The sequence below is a fragment of the Petaurus breviceps genome, unplaced genomic scaffold, assembly GCF_028583685.1.
Source record: "Petaurus breviceps papuanus isolate PSGF00001 unplaced genomic scaffold, PetGlider_PUasm1.0 178, whole genome shotgun sequence".
NCBI classification, from domain to species: domain Eukaryota; kingdom Metazoa; phylum Chordata; class Mammalia; order Diprotodontia; family Petauridae; genus Petaurus; species Petaurus breviceps.
Genome location: NW_027185777.1, coordinates 5,620,862 through 5,638,561, shown reverse-complemented (window position 1 = coordinate 5,638,561; position 17,700 = coordinate 5,620,862). Strand labels below are relative to the sequence as shown.

The 17,700-nt window shown below is 39.2% G+C and overlaps 2 protein-coding genes across 11 annotated transcripts in view; one reads left to right on the top strand and one right to left on the bottom strand.

Annotated features, from left to right (window-relative positions):
- The window catches only part of ADAM22 (ADAM metallopeptidase domain 22), a 270,825-nt gene extending 258,908 nt beyond the window's left edge, over positions 1-11,917 (top strand). For all 8 annotated transcript variants that reach the window (XM_069086210.1, XM_069086211.1, XM_069086212.1 and 5 more), the window contains 2 exons: positions 3,856-3,979; positions 4,814-11,917. In XM_069086210.1, coding sequence (XP_068942311.1) covers positions 3,856-3,979; positions 4,814-4,834 — 145 coding nt within the window. In that variant the 3' untranslated portion in view covers positions 4,835-11,917. The remainder of the gene's footprint in view (positions 1-3,855; positions 3,980-4,813) is intronic.
- Positions 11,918-14,658: 2,741 nt separating this feature from the next.
- SRI (sorcin) overlaps positions 14,659-17,700 on the bottom strand; it is a 22,309-nt gene continuing 19,267 nt past the window's right edge. For 2 of the 3 annotated variants that reach the window (XM_069086215.1, XM_069086214.1), the window contains exons 7-8: positions 16,554-16,612; positions 14,659-15,060 (exon numbers count right to left, since the gene is read on the bottom strand). In XM_069086215.1, coding sequence (XP_068942316.1) covers positions 15,034-15,060; positions 16,554-16,612 — 86 coding nt within the window. In that variant the 3' untranslated portion in view covers positions 14,659-15,033. The remainder of the gene's footprint in view (positions 15,061-16,553; positions 16,613-17,700) is intronic. The other variant, XM_069086217.1, reaches the window with a different exon arrangement.

The following is a 17,700-nucleotide window of genomic DNA, read 5'->3' as shown; positions in this document are numbered from 1 at the left end:
GGCTCCAGTGTTGAGAAGACCTGGAGATCGAATCCCAGGCTCAGACACTTAGCACCCACCCAGAAACACCTGGCTGTGTAACCTTGAGCAAGTTACTTAACCCCAATTGCTTAGGGGTGGCCAGGTGGCTCAGCGAGTAAGAGCACTGGCTCCAGTGTCGGGATGACCTGGATCAAATCCGGGCTCAGATACTCAGCACCACACCCAGAAATAACTGGCTGTGTAACCTTGAGCAAGTTACTTAACCCTGATTGCTTAAAAATAAAAAAAATAAAGATTGATGTAGTTGGTAGTTGAGAATATATTTGAGGGAGTAGCCTGGTTTTGCAGTACCCTTCAGGTCACTGCATGCAGGCATTTGCCTGTTCTACCATATACTGGGATGGCCTTGTATAAATCTAGAAGGTAAACTCTGTGTGTAGGGATTATTTTGTTCTTTCATTTCTAGTGCTTTGCACACAGTAATTGTTTAATAATTGCTTGTTGATTGATTGGCTCTGGATAGCACCTCAGAAACCATCTTTTCCAACCTCCTCATATTACAATTTTAGAGAAAACTATCCCTCTAAATTAAGACCGAGGAAAGTTAAATATCTTACCCAGGGTTTCACAGGGTGTATCAGAGGTAAGATTTGAACACAGATTCTTTGACTCCAGAGCCAGGGCTCCCTCACTGTAACACACTCACTCTGATAAACCAGTTATTTAGACAATCGACTCAGGGCATGACCAGCAATATCATAAAATTGTCAGCAGAGAGCTTTCATTCATGGTCATGAATGCTACAGGATACCCCCTGCAATAAAAGGCAAGTTTTAATTCTTCCCTAAAACATAAAATGAATGAATTGTCCTGGAAAGATTCTAAGAAGCCACCAACTCTAGCCTATTAGTTTAAAAATCTGCTCTTGAATTAATATGTTTCGGTGAAGTCACTGAGACCCATGAAGTTCTCAGAATAAGAACATTTATCCTGCTTCAATTTATCCATTGCTTAAAGGGGCCCATTTTAATGGGATACATTTCCCTTCAAAAGCTTTCCCTTTTAAAGGAAAATCATCCTTTGAACTAGGAAAATGCTTCATACTAGAGAGGTTCCACTCAGTGCTGCACAGGAATAGAGGGGTAATATTATTAGACACCATGGACCACATGGCCTCTTCTTTCAACCATCTCCTTCTGTTATAGGAATGGGAATTTAAGATCTTCCCTGCTCCTAGGCCCTTTGATAGGCTTAAGTGCAGCTGGAGCCTGTGGTGGCAGGCTTGTTTTTCAGGAGATACTTTGTGATTGGGCAGTGGGTCAAGAGGGTTGTAACATTCTCTGAGCCAGGAGGAGGCTATATATACCCTGATGTGAGGCTTTGCTTTGGGGCTCACTTTGAGAAGTATTGTGTGATTTGACCAAACGAGACTCTGGGCAGCCGTTGAAAGGCCCCCGGCTTTGAAAAACCCAGATGTTGATGCTTCCCTCTCTGGTAACTGACTAAGTATGGCTGTGTAATGGGAGGCCTGTCTGCTGAAATGTTTCTTTGTCTTTTTGTAACTTCTGCTTGTAACCTGTTTGTATACTCTGAAGTTCTGGGTGCTGACTTTTTCCCCTGAACTAGGTAAATGATATTGATTAAAGCAAGATTGTTAACCCATTTTGAGTTGCTTTCCTTTAGAAAAGCAGATCTAAGAACCTGTGTTGGCAGCCACCCTGGGTATGTTGGGGTGCTTGCTGTTACACCTTCCCCCCAACAATCAACATAATATACAACTATGTCAACAGAATTCAAAAAGCAGGGCCCCACTAAAGGCAGGTTGTGTATACATTCAGAGACCAGTCTGAAGCAAAGGACATAGTTAGGTGAAATGATCCAAGACTTAAATGTGAAGAGGGAAAAAGTGCTCATTTTAGTGTGTGTGTGTGTATGTATGTATTTATGAGGTAAAAATGATCAAGAAGTTGAAAAAGGAGGGAAAGCCAGGGGGAAATAACAATAATAAAAATAAGAAGAACAATATTTATATATTCCTCTGTAGCCATGGTCCAAACTGCTCTGGCACTGAGCATTGTTCTAGTTCAAAAGATGAATTATCTTTAAAGGGGGAAATTTTTTTAGGGAACTGTCTCACATTAAAATGGACCTCTTTAAGTGATGGATAATCATGTAACCCTTTAAAGTTTGCAAAATGCTTTACATGTTATTGTCTCATTTGATCTTTACAACAACCCTATGAGATAGATGTTATTATCCCTGTTTTACAGAAAAGGAAACTGAGACTCAGCTTGAGTGACTTGCCCAGGGTCGCACAACCAGTTGTTTTTATTATGTTTGTCCTTCATTTTTGACTAATAGTGTCTAAGGAAGGATTTGAAATTAGTTCTTCCTGATTTCAAGTTCAGCACTATCCGTTGTGATGTGAAAAAAAAGGATGACATTCACGTGTGAAGAGAAAACTATCCCTCTAAATTAAAAAAAAAAAAAGACAAAAAGGATTCTCTCCCCTCCCTATTTTATTAGGTGCTATTCCAGTATTAAGTCTCTCCAGACTCCCAGAAGCTGGTGGTCTCTCTTCTGACCACTCTCATTTGGATGTATGCTATGCAGCACAACGTACTGAGGTTTCCATTGGTACCCAATAGGCAGTTTTGGCCAATACCCACTTGCTCTCTGGGAGACCCACCAAAAGGAGAGAATCCAAGAGAAACAGAAGCCAGAGATGGTGGTAGATCACTGGGTCACCCCTGTGGACCTATAGAATCCATTGATGTCCACCTGGGTGAGTTGGGTTACCATGAGCCATTTGATCACATGGGAAAACAGAAGCTGATAGAAAATTCCCAGCCAAGAATATTGGTTTGGAATGCCAAGATAACTAACTAATTGCACCACTAGAATAGCAAAATGACACTGAAAGGGGCTGGATAGATCACTGTTAACTTACATTTGCTTGTTTCAGACCTTTTTTTTTTTTCTGGAATACATCCATTGTCAGGAAAACACATTGTCTTAGAACAGGAATGTGAAGATTTGGGAGGTTGATGGGGATGGTGGGGAGGACAGGGAATGGTGGTGGTAATGTGTGTAAAATTCCAGTCAATAAAGTGCTGCCCCCGCCTTATTGACACACAGAGTGTGCCCTCCAGGGTGATACCAAGGTTTACTGGCTACTACTTAGTCTACTCACTTCTTACAGAAATGCTGATTGCAGTGACTAATCAGACCATTTTTGTATGTTCTCATCAAACTCTGTTTGGCTGGAACTGCGCTCTCTGATGCTTGCATGCCTACTAATTTACTCTTAGCATTTCTGTACTTGCTTTTGTAGCTTCACAACTAACCGACTGGCCTCTGAATGCATGAATTCTGTGACTTACCAGCAAACAAATGTTCCTTGTCATGTTGTATTTTAAGAGTCTCTTAAGATGTAATTGAAGTTCCTGTTCTTTTGACCATTCCCACACTGACTGGTAAAAATCAGCCAGAAATTGCTTTATCGTATATTTAATGGACCAGTATTGCTTGTTCGTATGAGTCTTCTGCAGGCTAGCTTCCTATCTAGTGACCAGGCCACTTGGTCTATGTACTTGCCATAGTTTTACAAAGTATGATTCTCAATAATATCATTTGGGCAAACCATTATAATTCTGAGAGTCAAGAAATAAAGTTTTCAGCATTCCAGAGCTGTGAATGACATTGTGATCTATTCACAAGTAGTTAGTGAGCATTTCTAGTAGTGACCATATGCCATAGAAAAGAGAATTCAGACTAAGAGAATGCATTTGGTTCTGAGCCAGATTTTTAAATAGTGGAGGTTGCTGTCGGTCGGTGACATTCCATTTATTTCGTGTGTTTTCAACATCTCAGGACTTTGTCTCCCGCCAAGTCTCCTTCTTCCTCTACTGGATCTATTGCCTCCAGCAGGAAATACCCGTATCCAATGCCTCCCCTTCCTGATGAGGAGAAGAAGGCTAACAGACAAAGTGCCAGGGTATGTGCAGCTACTTTTATCCGTTTATTCATTGATAAGTGTATTTATTCCTTTGTACATTATTACTCTAGGTTTTCTCATTTGTAAAATGAAGTGTGTGTGTGTGTGTGTGTGTGTCTAACCAAAGGTTCCTTCCAGCCCCAAACCCTGTGATTTTTATGAGACTACATTCATTCTTACTTTGTTTTAAAACTGCAAGGCCTTACCTCGGATATTTAGAATATTTCTTTTGCATGAGATCTTTGCGTGTAAATCAGTAAAGTCTACCTGGTCATTGTTCAGAGATATCTGACTAACTGGGTTTTTTATTAGTACTGCATGAATTAAATCAACAACGTAGGTACAAGTAGGGTGACTGGTAGCTAAGACCAGTGAGGTGCAGAGAGCAGGGGATGCCATTCATTTGTGTCCATTTCCTTGAATCACTAAGACAACATGCCACTGGGGGGAAAAAGCCAGTTCTCTTTCTTTGCTGTTGAATTGTTTTTCAGTCATTTCTGATTTTGTGACCCCTTTTGAGGTTTTCTTGCCAAAAGTACTTCAGTGGTTTGTCATTTCCTTCTCCAGCTCATTTTACAGACCAAGAAACTGAGGAAAACAGGGTTATGTTGACTTGCCCAAGATCACACAGCTGAGAATTTGTCTGAGGCCAGATTTGAACTCAGGCAGACGAGTCTTCCCGACTCCAGGCCCTGCGCCTTGTCCTCTGCACCACCTGGCTATCTCCAGTCTTCCTCTACCCTTTTGAGTATATTTTTTCCAGGATCCCATGAGGACTACTGTGAACTTGATTCCAACTTTCTAAACTCATGTTTTTCCTTTTGTTTTGTGCAGCTATGGGAGACATCCATTTAAGACCAACTGTTTACATGTGGCCCATTGGAACTGTTTACTTCAACTTTTATAGAAATTCAGCCTCACCGAGTTGACACACAAATATATTTGCTCCTCAGATGATATGAAACACCCACAGAGAAGCCAAGGAGGAGAGAGAGATGGAGTTCATCCCTGGATCCTTTTTTTTCTTCCCTGCTGGCTTAGAATTTTACTCAAACCATGTAAAGAACACTGGGAATCCTATAACATAACACAAAAATAACAAATAGTCTGAGTAGGACCAAGGATAATCCGCATGACAGATAGATAGACAAATAGTACTAAGAGGATTTCACAGGTCCTCAATACGGCAAGTTTCCCAAACAGGAAGTGCAGTCCAAATGAGGCCAATCGTGGGTCCAGAGCTGGGTACCTGAAGCACATCCTCTGCATAGACCATAATGCTATGTGCATGAGCCTTTTTTTAATTTGTTCTCCACATTTAAGGACACAACCTACCGTAGCAGAAAACTAGCATGCAGGGCTAAGATGTAACAGGACTCTTTCCGCAGGACTGTACGCTATGACAGGCTAATAGCCTACATATACTTTAAAAAGTACATCCTTTTTTACTTTTTATGTTTATATTCTCAGTCTAGAAGTACAAATGTACATAAGGAAACGTTTTTAAATGTCAAAAACAGCTGTTACACACAAGTGTATTTTGCCAAATGCCTAAACAGTCTCTCACGACTAATAACCATCGTTACAGATCCAATGGTCTTCTAAAATGATGAGCAGGTTGAATTGTAAATATAGCAGTCGGTCGGTGATGTCAATGTGTCTCTCCAACACTAGTGTCTGACCAGAACATCGAATGTTCCTTTCAATTTGTGGGCATCCCAGAGGCATGGAGTAACTGATCAAGACACTGAAATGCCAATCAGGGTTTCCTGCCTCCGACGTTGTACTAACACAGCACGTGAGAGCCGGTGTCCGGCAATTAGGTCCTCTGTTGCTCCCTGACTTAAAGGTTGTCCGATTGTCCACCTTTTTCTTCCAGCAACATCTGCAATCCTAACTCTAGCAGCTACTGTTTTTCCATGTATTTATTACTGGCATGTTTGTATTGCTAGTCATGAAGAAAATTTGGAGCCAGGTAACAGGTTACCTGGGGAAAACAAATACACCAGACACTGCTTAGACAGCTGGAGAATGCCAAAAGTTTCCATCCTGGTAGGCTAATAAATGAAATCTGAAGAGGCCATACACATATGTGTCGTATCTGCAAGGTGATAAAAACAGCTGATGGGAGAAAGCTAATATTTTGAACGCTGAATTTTATTTTTTGATTCACAGAAAAATAGGAATTCTAATTTAAAAGACCCCTTCCTCCAATTCAACTCAGTGGAAGACTGGAAGTTGGTGATGGTCCCACTAGGTCTTTCTAAATGGGGGACTTATGCTAATGAACTTGCCAAGTGGTGGAATCAGTCAGACAGCTGGTGATGATTGATATGCACTGTATTTCTTTCTCAACCTCCTCATTTATTGACCCTTTTCCTTGAGATGAACAGGAACAGGCAAGATTTTAAAGATGGCCTCTTAATTTGCTTGTTGTTGTTCACTCATTTCAGTTCAGTTGTGCCCAATTCTTCATAACCCCATTTGGGGTCTTCTTGGCAAAGATAATGGAGTGGTTTGCCATTTCCTTCTCTAGCTCATTTTACAGATGAGGAAACTGAGGCAAACAGGGTTAAGTGACTTGCTCAGGGTCACACAGCTAGGAATTGTCTAAGGCCAGATTTGAATTGAGGAAGATGAGTCTTCCTGACTCCAGGTCCAGCACTCTATCAACTGCACCACCTATCTGCCCCCCTTTCAATTTGCTTCCCCCTGTTAATTTCCATGCAGGAAGTGCTTACATGAAAACAATGTGAGCATCCAAGCTCTCAAGTAGTCTTCTGTACTGTTTTTATGTTCATGTCTTCTGTAATGTATTTCCTTTGTATGTCTTCAAACATATTTTTAAAAAAGTAATCCCACCCACTTTTAAATTAAAAAATATATGTAGCATTTTAAAGGGTAGGGCATGATAGGATGTGAATGTTGATTTTGTATCAAAAATACAAAACCTTCTAGCAAAGGTCTGGGTAGTTGTTTGGCAACATGACCAAATGGCCAATGCCAAGGAGGGCCAGGAGATTTTGAAGACTGTGCAAATAAAAGTGGCTTTTGAACAAGACCTCTCACTTTAATGTGGATTGGATGTACTTCAACTCTGAGTATATGATGGGTACTTTATAGCTGACACGGAATAGATGAATGAATTGAGCAGTTTAAACTTAGTGTACCTCAGAGAAGTCTGTTGCCCAGTTGAAGTTGCTCTAGTCTTGACAAGAAAAGAACCCACTTGTAACTATGTGGCCACAGGCTGCTCTTTCTTTTCATTGTCTTCTCCTCTCCCATTATTTTCAATGGAAGTGATGAACATGTGCCTTTTGGGGGGATATTGTTGAAGGAAATTGACGGTGGTAGATAGCTGGGAGTCAGCTCATGAGCACTGATTGAAGCTCCCAAGCTCTCTGGGTCATCTCCTTTGGGCTTAAGCTAGAAGTGATGGGAAAAGAACTTTGTTTATTACAATGAATATGTTGTTAGAAATCAAACGATTGTAGTCAAATGCTATATCACAACTTTCCAGTTTATGCCATTTTATTGGGTTCTTTCACACAGATTATTAATGATAATCAATGTACTTGGAGACACATTCCTTTGGAACTTGAGATATGTCATCTAAAATCAGGGATTTTGATGAACTCGCCCAAAGAGTGGGTGCATACCATTAAGCACAAGCACAAACAACTTTTATAGATTGGTTGTAGAGGGATTATAGGGTCATAAATTCATACCTCTAGAGATGGAAGGTCTTTTAGTCCAAATTCTTCCTTTACAGATGAGAGTGAAAGGCCCAGAGAGTGATTGCTGGGGTGAAGTGCCAAGATCACCCAAGAAATAACTGGTTTTGGTCCCAGGTCTGACTCCATATCCAGCATTCTTGCCATGCACTGTCCTTGTTTCCAAGGAGGGAAACAAAGGCATTACCTGAATCATGTTCTAAGAAACTGACCCATTGCAGGAAGCCATTGTGAAATGGTTGTACTAAGCACAGAATAACGATATTGGGGTCTTTACACTCTTCCTTTGAACTCTAGCTTTTTGTCCTTCAAACATTGAGCTAAAACGAAATGTCAGAAAATTTCTACTCATCAAAAACAACCGAAGGATTTAAAAACAACCTTTGTTGGAAAGGAACAGTTCAAAGTCCCCTGATAATTATACTTCTCATTCTCAACCAATCTCTTACTGCCCCCTAGGTGACTAGGGAGGCCTCTGTAAAGGGAAGGTCTGCTTCAGCTTTGATGGCTCTCAAGAAAATTGGTCAAGTGGCCTGCTTTCTGACACAGCCATGCTTCTTGTAGGCAGGAAACACAAACTGTTGTGGAATTCTGTAGTGATGGGTAAATGGTCTCCATGAAGGCGAGTAGTCCACAAAGAGAAAGGCAAACACTTTGAAAAAACTTTTTGGAAAAAACCCTTGAAAAGTGGCCACTGGAAAAGAATCAACTAGCCCATGGACATTCCCAAGTATTCTGGGAAAATGTTTCCTAGACCCTTTTGTCATGGCTGTATTTTATAGAAGTCCAGAATCATTCCTAAGCAAGGGAGAATTGTTCTGTGTGGGTTTTGTTTAAGCTTATTAATGAATCCAAGGGTCTTTGTAGGATCAAGGTATGAAAATAACCTCTAGTTCTGAACCATTGCTTCAGTCAAGGCCATCGAGATGTGTTTTTCTAAAAGGCTGATTTGATAAAGAGCCTTTCTAATACCTCAAAAAGATTTTAAAAAATTTTTTGGTCAAAAAGATCAAATGAAACATTCAAAGTCATATTGTGAGTTAGTGACAGAGTTGGGACTGACCCCTAATCTCTCCAGATATCTTCTTTTGATTATTGTCTTCTGGCCAGATTCAGTATTTCTTTCCTCTCTTTCTGGTGTTATTTAAATGATTTAGACTTTCTCATCCTCTTAATGCCATTGATTAGGTTTGCTGAAGCCTCACATACAGAACTCTATTAAAATTTATTCAAAGACCTAACCCTACAAATCTACAGTAGTTTCACTGTATCACTTGTTATGCAGCATGGTTTGGAGAAGTCTTTCCCTAGAGGACAAGATAGTTGGGTCTCAGTAATTCCCTGCCCATCCCTCTCATCAAAAGCAGTACCTGCCTTTATTAGCACTTTATATATCTATATTTATATATATACATATATGTGCATATTATATATACACATATAAATGCATAAAACAAGATATTGTTTACCCTTTAACTCCCTGTCAGTATCTCATATACTTTTATTTACAATGCCACCTAGATCATTTTTCTCAGCTGCATGGATTAGATTTCAAGGAAAAACTCCTTTGCCCAAAACACTCCCTTGATGAGTATTTTCCAGACCCAAGGAAAGTGTTTGGTTTAAGGGTGCAGACATTCATCAGTGATCTTTCTTTAGGAGTGCAGTCATATATCAGAGATCTTTTCTAAACAGACCTTTATGATTATGGATGATATGATATGGATGATAAGGACGAAATGTTGTCTAAATGTTCCCACCTATGATTTTCATGGGGAGGAAGGTGTTTGATCATTCCTGTGCTCTCTAGTGGAAATTGACTATGAGCAAGCTGTAACTCACATGGGCTCCATGAAAATGTGCTTGCTGTTAAGATGGCCTCACTGGGAAACATTTGCAGGTGCTCACTGTCAAGTCTGCCAAGCACAGGTGTTTCCCAGACCTCTGCCCACGCACCTATGGAGCAAATGAATGTCCAGCAACATCATCTTAGGCAGCTCCCCTTTTGGTGATTGTTTCAAACATATCCTCAAACAGACCCTAAAAGTAACTGCATTTGTGTGGCAGGATTTGTTCTTATAAACCCAACTGGACGTGTGCATTGGCTATGTGTGGCCCCCTGCTTGGTGGGATACGAAATACTGCAAAGCTCTCCATCTTCCTTAAAGGCTTTCTTTTTCCACCCACCTCCATCAACCAGAAATTTCCACCATTATGATCACTTCTGAGGGCTCAAAAACAAATTAAAGCACACACACATACATATCCCAGGCAGCAGGGAAGGAGAGCACCCTCCAGCCCCATAACAATCCCAGATCAGAAAGGATTAGTTTATCAGGGTTGGTGAATTGTTACCTAGGAAGGCAGCAAGATCTTGAATGGTTAAGGGTCACTCTTGACTGAGGGTGTTGTGGGGCAGGCCTTAGGCACCTGGACCCTCTGGGCAGCTCGGGGAGAAATCCCTTCAGTTCACCTGCTCCCCAGTTTTGCTCAGCGTGTCTTTACAGGATTGTTCACAAAGTTGCTGTTTATCATACCTGTCCTACTATTCAGAATAGTTGTCAAACAGTGGGAGAAACACTGTCAGCCGTGTGTCTTTAAACAAGTCACAAATGCTGGCTGAGGCATGTTTCTTCATCTTTAAAACTGGCAAGTAGGCGCCGAACTAGACAGGGGTTCTTAACTTGGGGTACAACATTAACTATATAATCCCAAGGGGTCCATGGATAAATTTCAGGGCTTCTGTGAACTTGGATGGGGAAAAAATGACTTCTTTATTTTCACTAACCTCTGAAATAGACCATTTCTTCCAATTATGATTGTAAACAACAAAGCATTATTTCGAAAGGGGATTCATGGGGAGGACAAGGGGGGGGGCGGCTAAAAGTTTTCATGACCCCCCCAAAGAGGTTAAGAACCCCTGAACTAGATAATCTCTAAAGTTTTTTTTTTCTAGATCTAACAGTTTATGAATCTAAGCATATAATCGGGGGCGGGGGTTGTTACTCCAATTTGCCCCACTGGGTTTCCTAGAAGTCCAAATTATTAATACACAGAAAAGTCGGAGAGTCTATATTAAGCAAAACTTATAGAAAGGTATACAATGAAGCACCAGAGGGAACTGGCAAGATTTAGCCTATATAGGATGAATGAGTCTGTGAAGAAAGCACTATTCTCTCTACCTTGTCTTCCCTCTCCTCTTCCCCAACTCCCGTTATTTCTATGATTTAAAAATGGTTTATTCTAGACCTAAGTGTCTTCTTAATTTTACCTTGAGGGCCACAGTGAGTTGTTTATGGTCAAGATAGAAATACTTGCAAATAGCCCAGATCTTTAACTATAGCGGTGCTAGTGATATTATATGATACAACACAGCCAAGTGCTAATATGAATTAACACATTTATTCAATTATAGTACAAGAATTCCTGCTAAATTATATCTGTGTATCACTGCCTGGTTATGAAACCTAAGTTTTCTAGTCCAGTACGTATTCAAATTGTGAGGCTGGTCATAATCAGTCTTTTTATGGACAAAAATTACACACAAATACCTGTTTTATATAGGATTTTTTTTTAATAACTGTACAAGTGCAAAAGTTTCTTCAGAAGAACCAATCATGTACTCTTTTGTAACTGGCTGGAAAATGTACTTTCCCCAAACTGGTGTGCCCAACTGACAGCTTCATTCAGAAACTAGTTATATGATATCAACATAGTAATCAATTTGTGCAGGAGCTCTTAAATATTACTTTCGAAAAGTAAAATTCATAAATCTGGAGCCACCCCATGGTGAAGTGTTAATAGCGGCATGAAAAGAATTTATATTGGTTTCACTGTCGGGGGAAGGGCCAATTATTTGTATAAACTTAGATACCCATTACTTAAGGTATTAGATTTTGCTTGGCTGATTGACGCTTCCCAAGTTCTTGCTACTTAAAAGATACCAGGTTCTGGCAAAGACCAATATGAAATGTATCTCTGCAGCTGCTTTCCCGAGTGCTTTTGTTATATGGGCTGTTCTGGTTATAATTCTTCCTACATTAATAGCTAAATGCGAAATTTTGCTGTTTTTAAAAGTCACTGTAATTTGAGGTTCTGAATCCTTCCACAATTTTATTAGTGTCCACTGAATCTAATAAAAAAACAAATCCACGGTTTTCTATGTTACTATTATTGTAACATCAATAAAGTGACTTTCAATGAATGTTTTGTGGAGTTTTTTCCTATAACCCTTTTAAATTTTCTATCTTGTTTATGAATTTGTATGCTAAACTCTTTCGTTTACAGAAGAATGGAGGGAGGCCAGAGAATGTCATAGGGTGTGAATTATATGTAGTTTCTTTCCCCTTCCTGGTGGCAATGGCTATTCTAGCCTGTCTGGTGTATACAAAGTTTAAGAAGTGGACTAATTTTTTTTAATGCTCAGATTTTTAGGGAGACTACTGCAGACTCTTCATCTGTACCCATGAATTAATGAAAAAAACCCCACTTATTAGGTGCATATTATGTGCCTGGAAGTGCTACAGACCAGGCCAGTCCTTTTCTCAAGGGGACTACACTCTTAAGTGGGGAGGCAACCCATAGAGGAGAATTCAGCTACAGAGCAGATGGAAAAGCTTGATGATCCTGAAGGGGCATCCAGTTTAGAATCAAGTCTTCTGAAAGACCAAACCAAACCCATGGCCATTTCTGATGGTAAGCCATCTGTCCGAGCCAGACTTTGGTGCTATGAACTTCGTTTAGTGGGTCTTCAGGGGCTGTGGCTGGGAGGGCTTCAGAGCCTTTAGACAGTTGCCTGGTCAATGCCCCCACCAGGAGCCTCACTTTAGTTTATTTCCATTAGAGCCATTATGGTTCCATTTAAGTGTGTGAAGAGATTCAGAAAGCAGACGACTTGTCCACTGCAGTATTCTTGAGCATATCATGCATGATTCATGAAGATAAGTATTTTACAATGACCACCATACTTAATTAACCCAAATTGATCAACATTATGCTCTGCCATTTCAAAGACAAAGGATAATAGCCAACTATCCCCACCCTATCAGAATAATTCAAGCACAACCATATTTAAGTAATCAAGCTATAACAGTTGCCTCAGAAATGTGGCTCATTTTTTCAACACTTATTCAGTACCTAACAATATGTGTAGTACACTCTTCACGCAGCCACTTCTATGAAATTAAGGAACTCTTTCCACATAATTTCATCAAGGTTAAATATACTTTTAACTTGGTATTTACTTCCATAGATCTGAATGGCCAAGATACAAGCGCCCTCATCCTTGTGGCGATGCAGGGTTTAGCCCAGCCCGAATTTCAAACCAAGGTATTCAAGTTATTTTTATGTGAGCAATTATTTATATGACTTAAAAACAAATATCCAGTAACAGTCAAGAAAAAAAGGGAGGAAAATGACTAAGAAATGAGTACAGCCACAATGAAAGTACACAATGGGTGAAATAGATTCCAACATAAAATACAAATAAGGAAACATGAGATTCAAGGGTAACTTAGAGGGCCTCAGTTATAATTAATGATAAAGGGAGAGATTTCAAATTTGTCAAGAAAAGGACACTTCCTATCCTCAGGCTTTATCCCAGGAAACTTTGCATAAGAAAGCCACAGAACAGAGTAATCAATGCACTTCACTGCCTCATAGCTGATTCTTAATCATATTAGAAATGTAAAGTGTTTTCACATACATCATTTATCATAATTTGGTTATAAATAATCACTGACTTATGTAGTACTTTAAAATGTGCTAAGAACTGTACATATATTTTTTCATTGGAAAATCTCAACCCTGTTAGGCTTTGTAAATGAGGAAACTGAGGCCAATAGGTCAGGTAACTTGATCGGAGAAGTAATGAGTTGTCAGAGACTAGGCTTAAACCCAAGACTCTCCTGTGGTCAACAAAATCTATCCAATATTTGTTCTGCTCCACCATGATGCCATCAACCAAGCTCATGAATAAATAAGATTAATGCATCTGAAAAAGCAAGCCAGAAAAATCCAGTCTCAAAAAGTGAGCCCTGGGTCTTGTTCCCCTTGAGAACATATTAATTCTTTCTATCCTGCTTCTCAGCACTAACAAACTTCTCAAGGAATACAGGATTAGGGCTCTTGGAAAATATCTAGGCAGGGGGCGGGGGTGGGCAATGGTGTGTGATAGGGAAGGGAGAGTGGATAAGGATCCTTCCTTGTTGGCACCAAATCAAAATGGCAGCCTGAACCTCTATTGAATGGATTATAACCCACAGGCAACCAATAGCCCTGCCTGTGGACTAGGCTGTTCCAAACTTGGCAAAGACCTTACCAGAACTAACTTTACAATTAGAGGTCCAAAAGGCTTAGGGATCCTTAGGGTGCGGTGCCCATGTAGATGACAGAACATCTTCTCTAGCATCATTCCTACTGAAAAAATCATGGCCATTTCTGACGTTGTCATTGTCAGAATCAGACTTTGGTGGTAAGAACTTTCTTTCGTCGGTCTTCAGGGGCTGTGGCTGAGAGGGTGTAAGAACCTGCAGAGTTTCCAGGTGGTTAGCCCCTCTTCCCATGAGTCCCACTTTTCCTTCCTCTTTAGCTTACTGTCATTATGGCAACTATGGTGCAATATAACTGTGAAAGGATTCAGAAAACAGAAAACTTTCAAGTTGCAACTGAGAATTTTTCGAGTTTGTCCCCATTCGTAACCTATGAAGTTTATAGCCTTGAGTTTGGCTCAAAAGGATTGAACAAGAAAACCCAAGGGTCAAAATAAGGAGCTAAAACCAAATTAACAAATCATTTGGTTTTCAAATGTGTATAAAAGGGAAAGCCTGATATAGATCTGGATCACCACATTCTCTTTTCTTTTCGCACATAGGATGGTCATGAGTTGCTTAAATAATGACTTATTCAAGGACAAGCTTCTATATAAATGGAAAGACAAACCACATATTCATTGAAAGGTTTTAGTACATCTTGATGGAAAATACATAGTATGGCTCAAACACGTTACCATCTTAAATTTATGTAATAGTGGCTTAGCAAGAAAATAAACTATGATTAACAATGGCTCATGGGAATGCCCAAACTCAAGGCATGATGTGTTATACTTGATCTTAAGTTATTAGAATTCCTTTTTTAATAAACATTTATTATCAAAACTAAAAACAAAAACCTTAATTGTATATAAAGCAATAAACCTTTACAAAATGCATCTTTGAGAATGTGCCAATGTTAAGTTACACATAGTACAGACGATAGATAAACAAACGCAAAGCAAGATGCAGACAGGAATGTTGGTCATGCCCACCATCTTCTTCCTTTGATTTAGACACTCATCACACACTGTATGAACTGCGGGGTGAAAAAAAGCCAATGTTACAATGTGCCCAAGAAAAGGTCATTTATACATCGTGTTCTATATTTTCGTTATGAATAGACTTCTCTTCTATAGTAAGTTTAAATGTTGAATGAGCAGTTAATGGAAAGGAAGATTCTACTCTTAAATATACCTTATAGAAAAGGCCTATGAACTAGCTAAAACAAAACAAAAATGGGCTAACAGTCTTAGTAGAAAACTATTGTTATGAGGTCTTTTCTGTTTCAAAAAATCTTCACAATTTTAGGGATTCTCATAAAAGAATCTACTGAAGCAACAGTAACAAATGTCATGGCATGTCTTTTTTTCCCCACTTTTTTGGGGGGGTGGGAGGGAATTGGGGTTAAGTGACTTGCCCAAGGTCACATGGCCAGTTTTTGTGTTGAGTGTCTGATGCCAGATTTGAACTCAGGTCCTCCTGACCCCAGGCCGGTGCTCTATTCACTGCATCATCTAGCCACCCCTGGCATGTCTCCTTTGAATTATTGTAACTTGCAACTACTTCTATTATTCTAGGTATTATTTAAGACTATGGAACTCTTACTGGATAAAGTACTGCTACATACACCATGATCATCAGATTTTGTATTTAAACTATCAAGCATTTAGGATCTTCTAAGATTGCAAGGAAGAGCCTTTAAACATTATCATCGTTTTAAAATTTATTTTTAATAATCTTAACACTGGCTTGACCAAATAATGCAGTAAGACCATAATGGAGAAGAATACCCATTAGTGTGCCTAATTCTTAAACCCATTCCTTGGAAACTATACTATTGTCTTCATTAGCACTTTCAGTTCCTGAATCTGAAATTTTTCCATTACCTTACTCTGAAAAAAATAGTTTATGTCCATCCAGAAGGAACAACTATTTATACATTATTTGGCAGGAGCCCCATGTGATAGGTGCTGGGAATTTCTTAACTCAAAAATACATTATTTCTGCAGTTTCTACATAAAAAAAAGTAAAAAGTTAAAATGGTACCACTATTCTCAACTGAGGCCTAGGTGAGTTAAGTGATCTGCCCAAAGTTGCCCTGGAAAGTGAACGTTGGAGCTGGGACTCCTTCCCAGATCTCCTGATTACTCAGAGTTTCACAAGGACTACTATTGCTAAAGTCCCTTTCAAATCTTACACTATTGAAATGGGAGCTACTGCCACCATCTAAGTCTTCAAATCACAGAACTCTGGGGTCTCTCAAGAATCACAATGGCAGTGACTCAAAGGGCATGAAGGTGGTAGAAAGCAGATGTAGTTCATTATGCCAGTAATGCCTTGCAAACAAGGGCTACCCTTTAATTAAGAGAAAAGGTTACCAACTCTCAAAGATCATTCAAACCTTGATTTCATCACCGGATGAGGAGTTTTTAGGGTAGAGTGGACTTTAAAAGGGACCTTGCTAAAGTTCAATCAACACAGGCACCCTTATCCCCCCATCAAAACCTTAAGCAATTTACTAAAACTTACATCATCATATGGGAAATTCACAACACCTTGTTGAGCTGTATCCCTTCTTCGAAAACTATCTGAAAAACAACAGGGAAATAAAATGTGCAATAGTTTCTCAAGATATTCATGTGATTTTTCAGATTCTCAGAAAAATCCAAATAATATGGGGTTAAATTCAGTAATCGATGGCAAAAAGATTAGGTTATTTCAAAATAAACAAAGCAATAAAACAAATTTAGGATGAATTTAGGGCAGATCTTTCAGAAAGACTTAAACCAAATTATAAGGCAGCATGAATACTACAAACAATTACAATTCTTATTAAAATGAAACAATGTTTTTTAACTTTTTCTAAAATGTCTATTATATGCAAATCAGGCCTCAGGCCTGATAATAAACCTCAATTCCAACTGTACAATTAGTCTCCAAAAACTTCTAAAGAAACAAAAAATATATTTGCATATAGTTTACAAGAAACCAAATACCTGTAACTGCTAATTCCTTTTTATAATAATGGCTAGTATTTACATAGTGCTTTAAGATTTGCAAAGCACTTTACAATTATTTCATTTCATCCTCACAGTTACCCTCATTTTACAGAAAAGGAAACTGAGTCTCAGACTAAGTGACTTGCCTGGGGTCACATAGCTACTGTCTCAGGTAGGATGTGAACCCAAGTTTTCTTGATTCCGAGGCCAATACTCTACCCACTGGGGCATGATTATCAAGATTAATAACTAATTTATGAAGAAACAAGTTTTCACATTTCAAATACCTAAAGATGACATACTAATTTGGTAGTAAATAAATGTACCAGCAACCTCTACTACCCCCAGGACAGTGCCTCGAAAAATCACCGTATAATTCATTTCACCTGTGTCCTGCAGAAGAAAAAAATCATATATAATACAACGGTTCAAGAAGAGTTTGTTGAATGAATGAATCTGTCCTACAATTTTATGGAAACTGGAGTTATGGAATGGTGGAAGAGACGTGACAGATGTATGTAAGGTAAAAATCATACATAAGAAAAGACAGAAGAGACAATGAAAATAAAATATTAAAGTATCTTCCTTCCCCCCAAAATGTGAAATAGCTGAGCAATGTTTTAATTCTTTCTGAAGGGATCTAATCAGTTTGTATTCAGTAACAAATCATTGGTCTT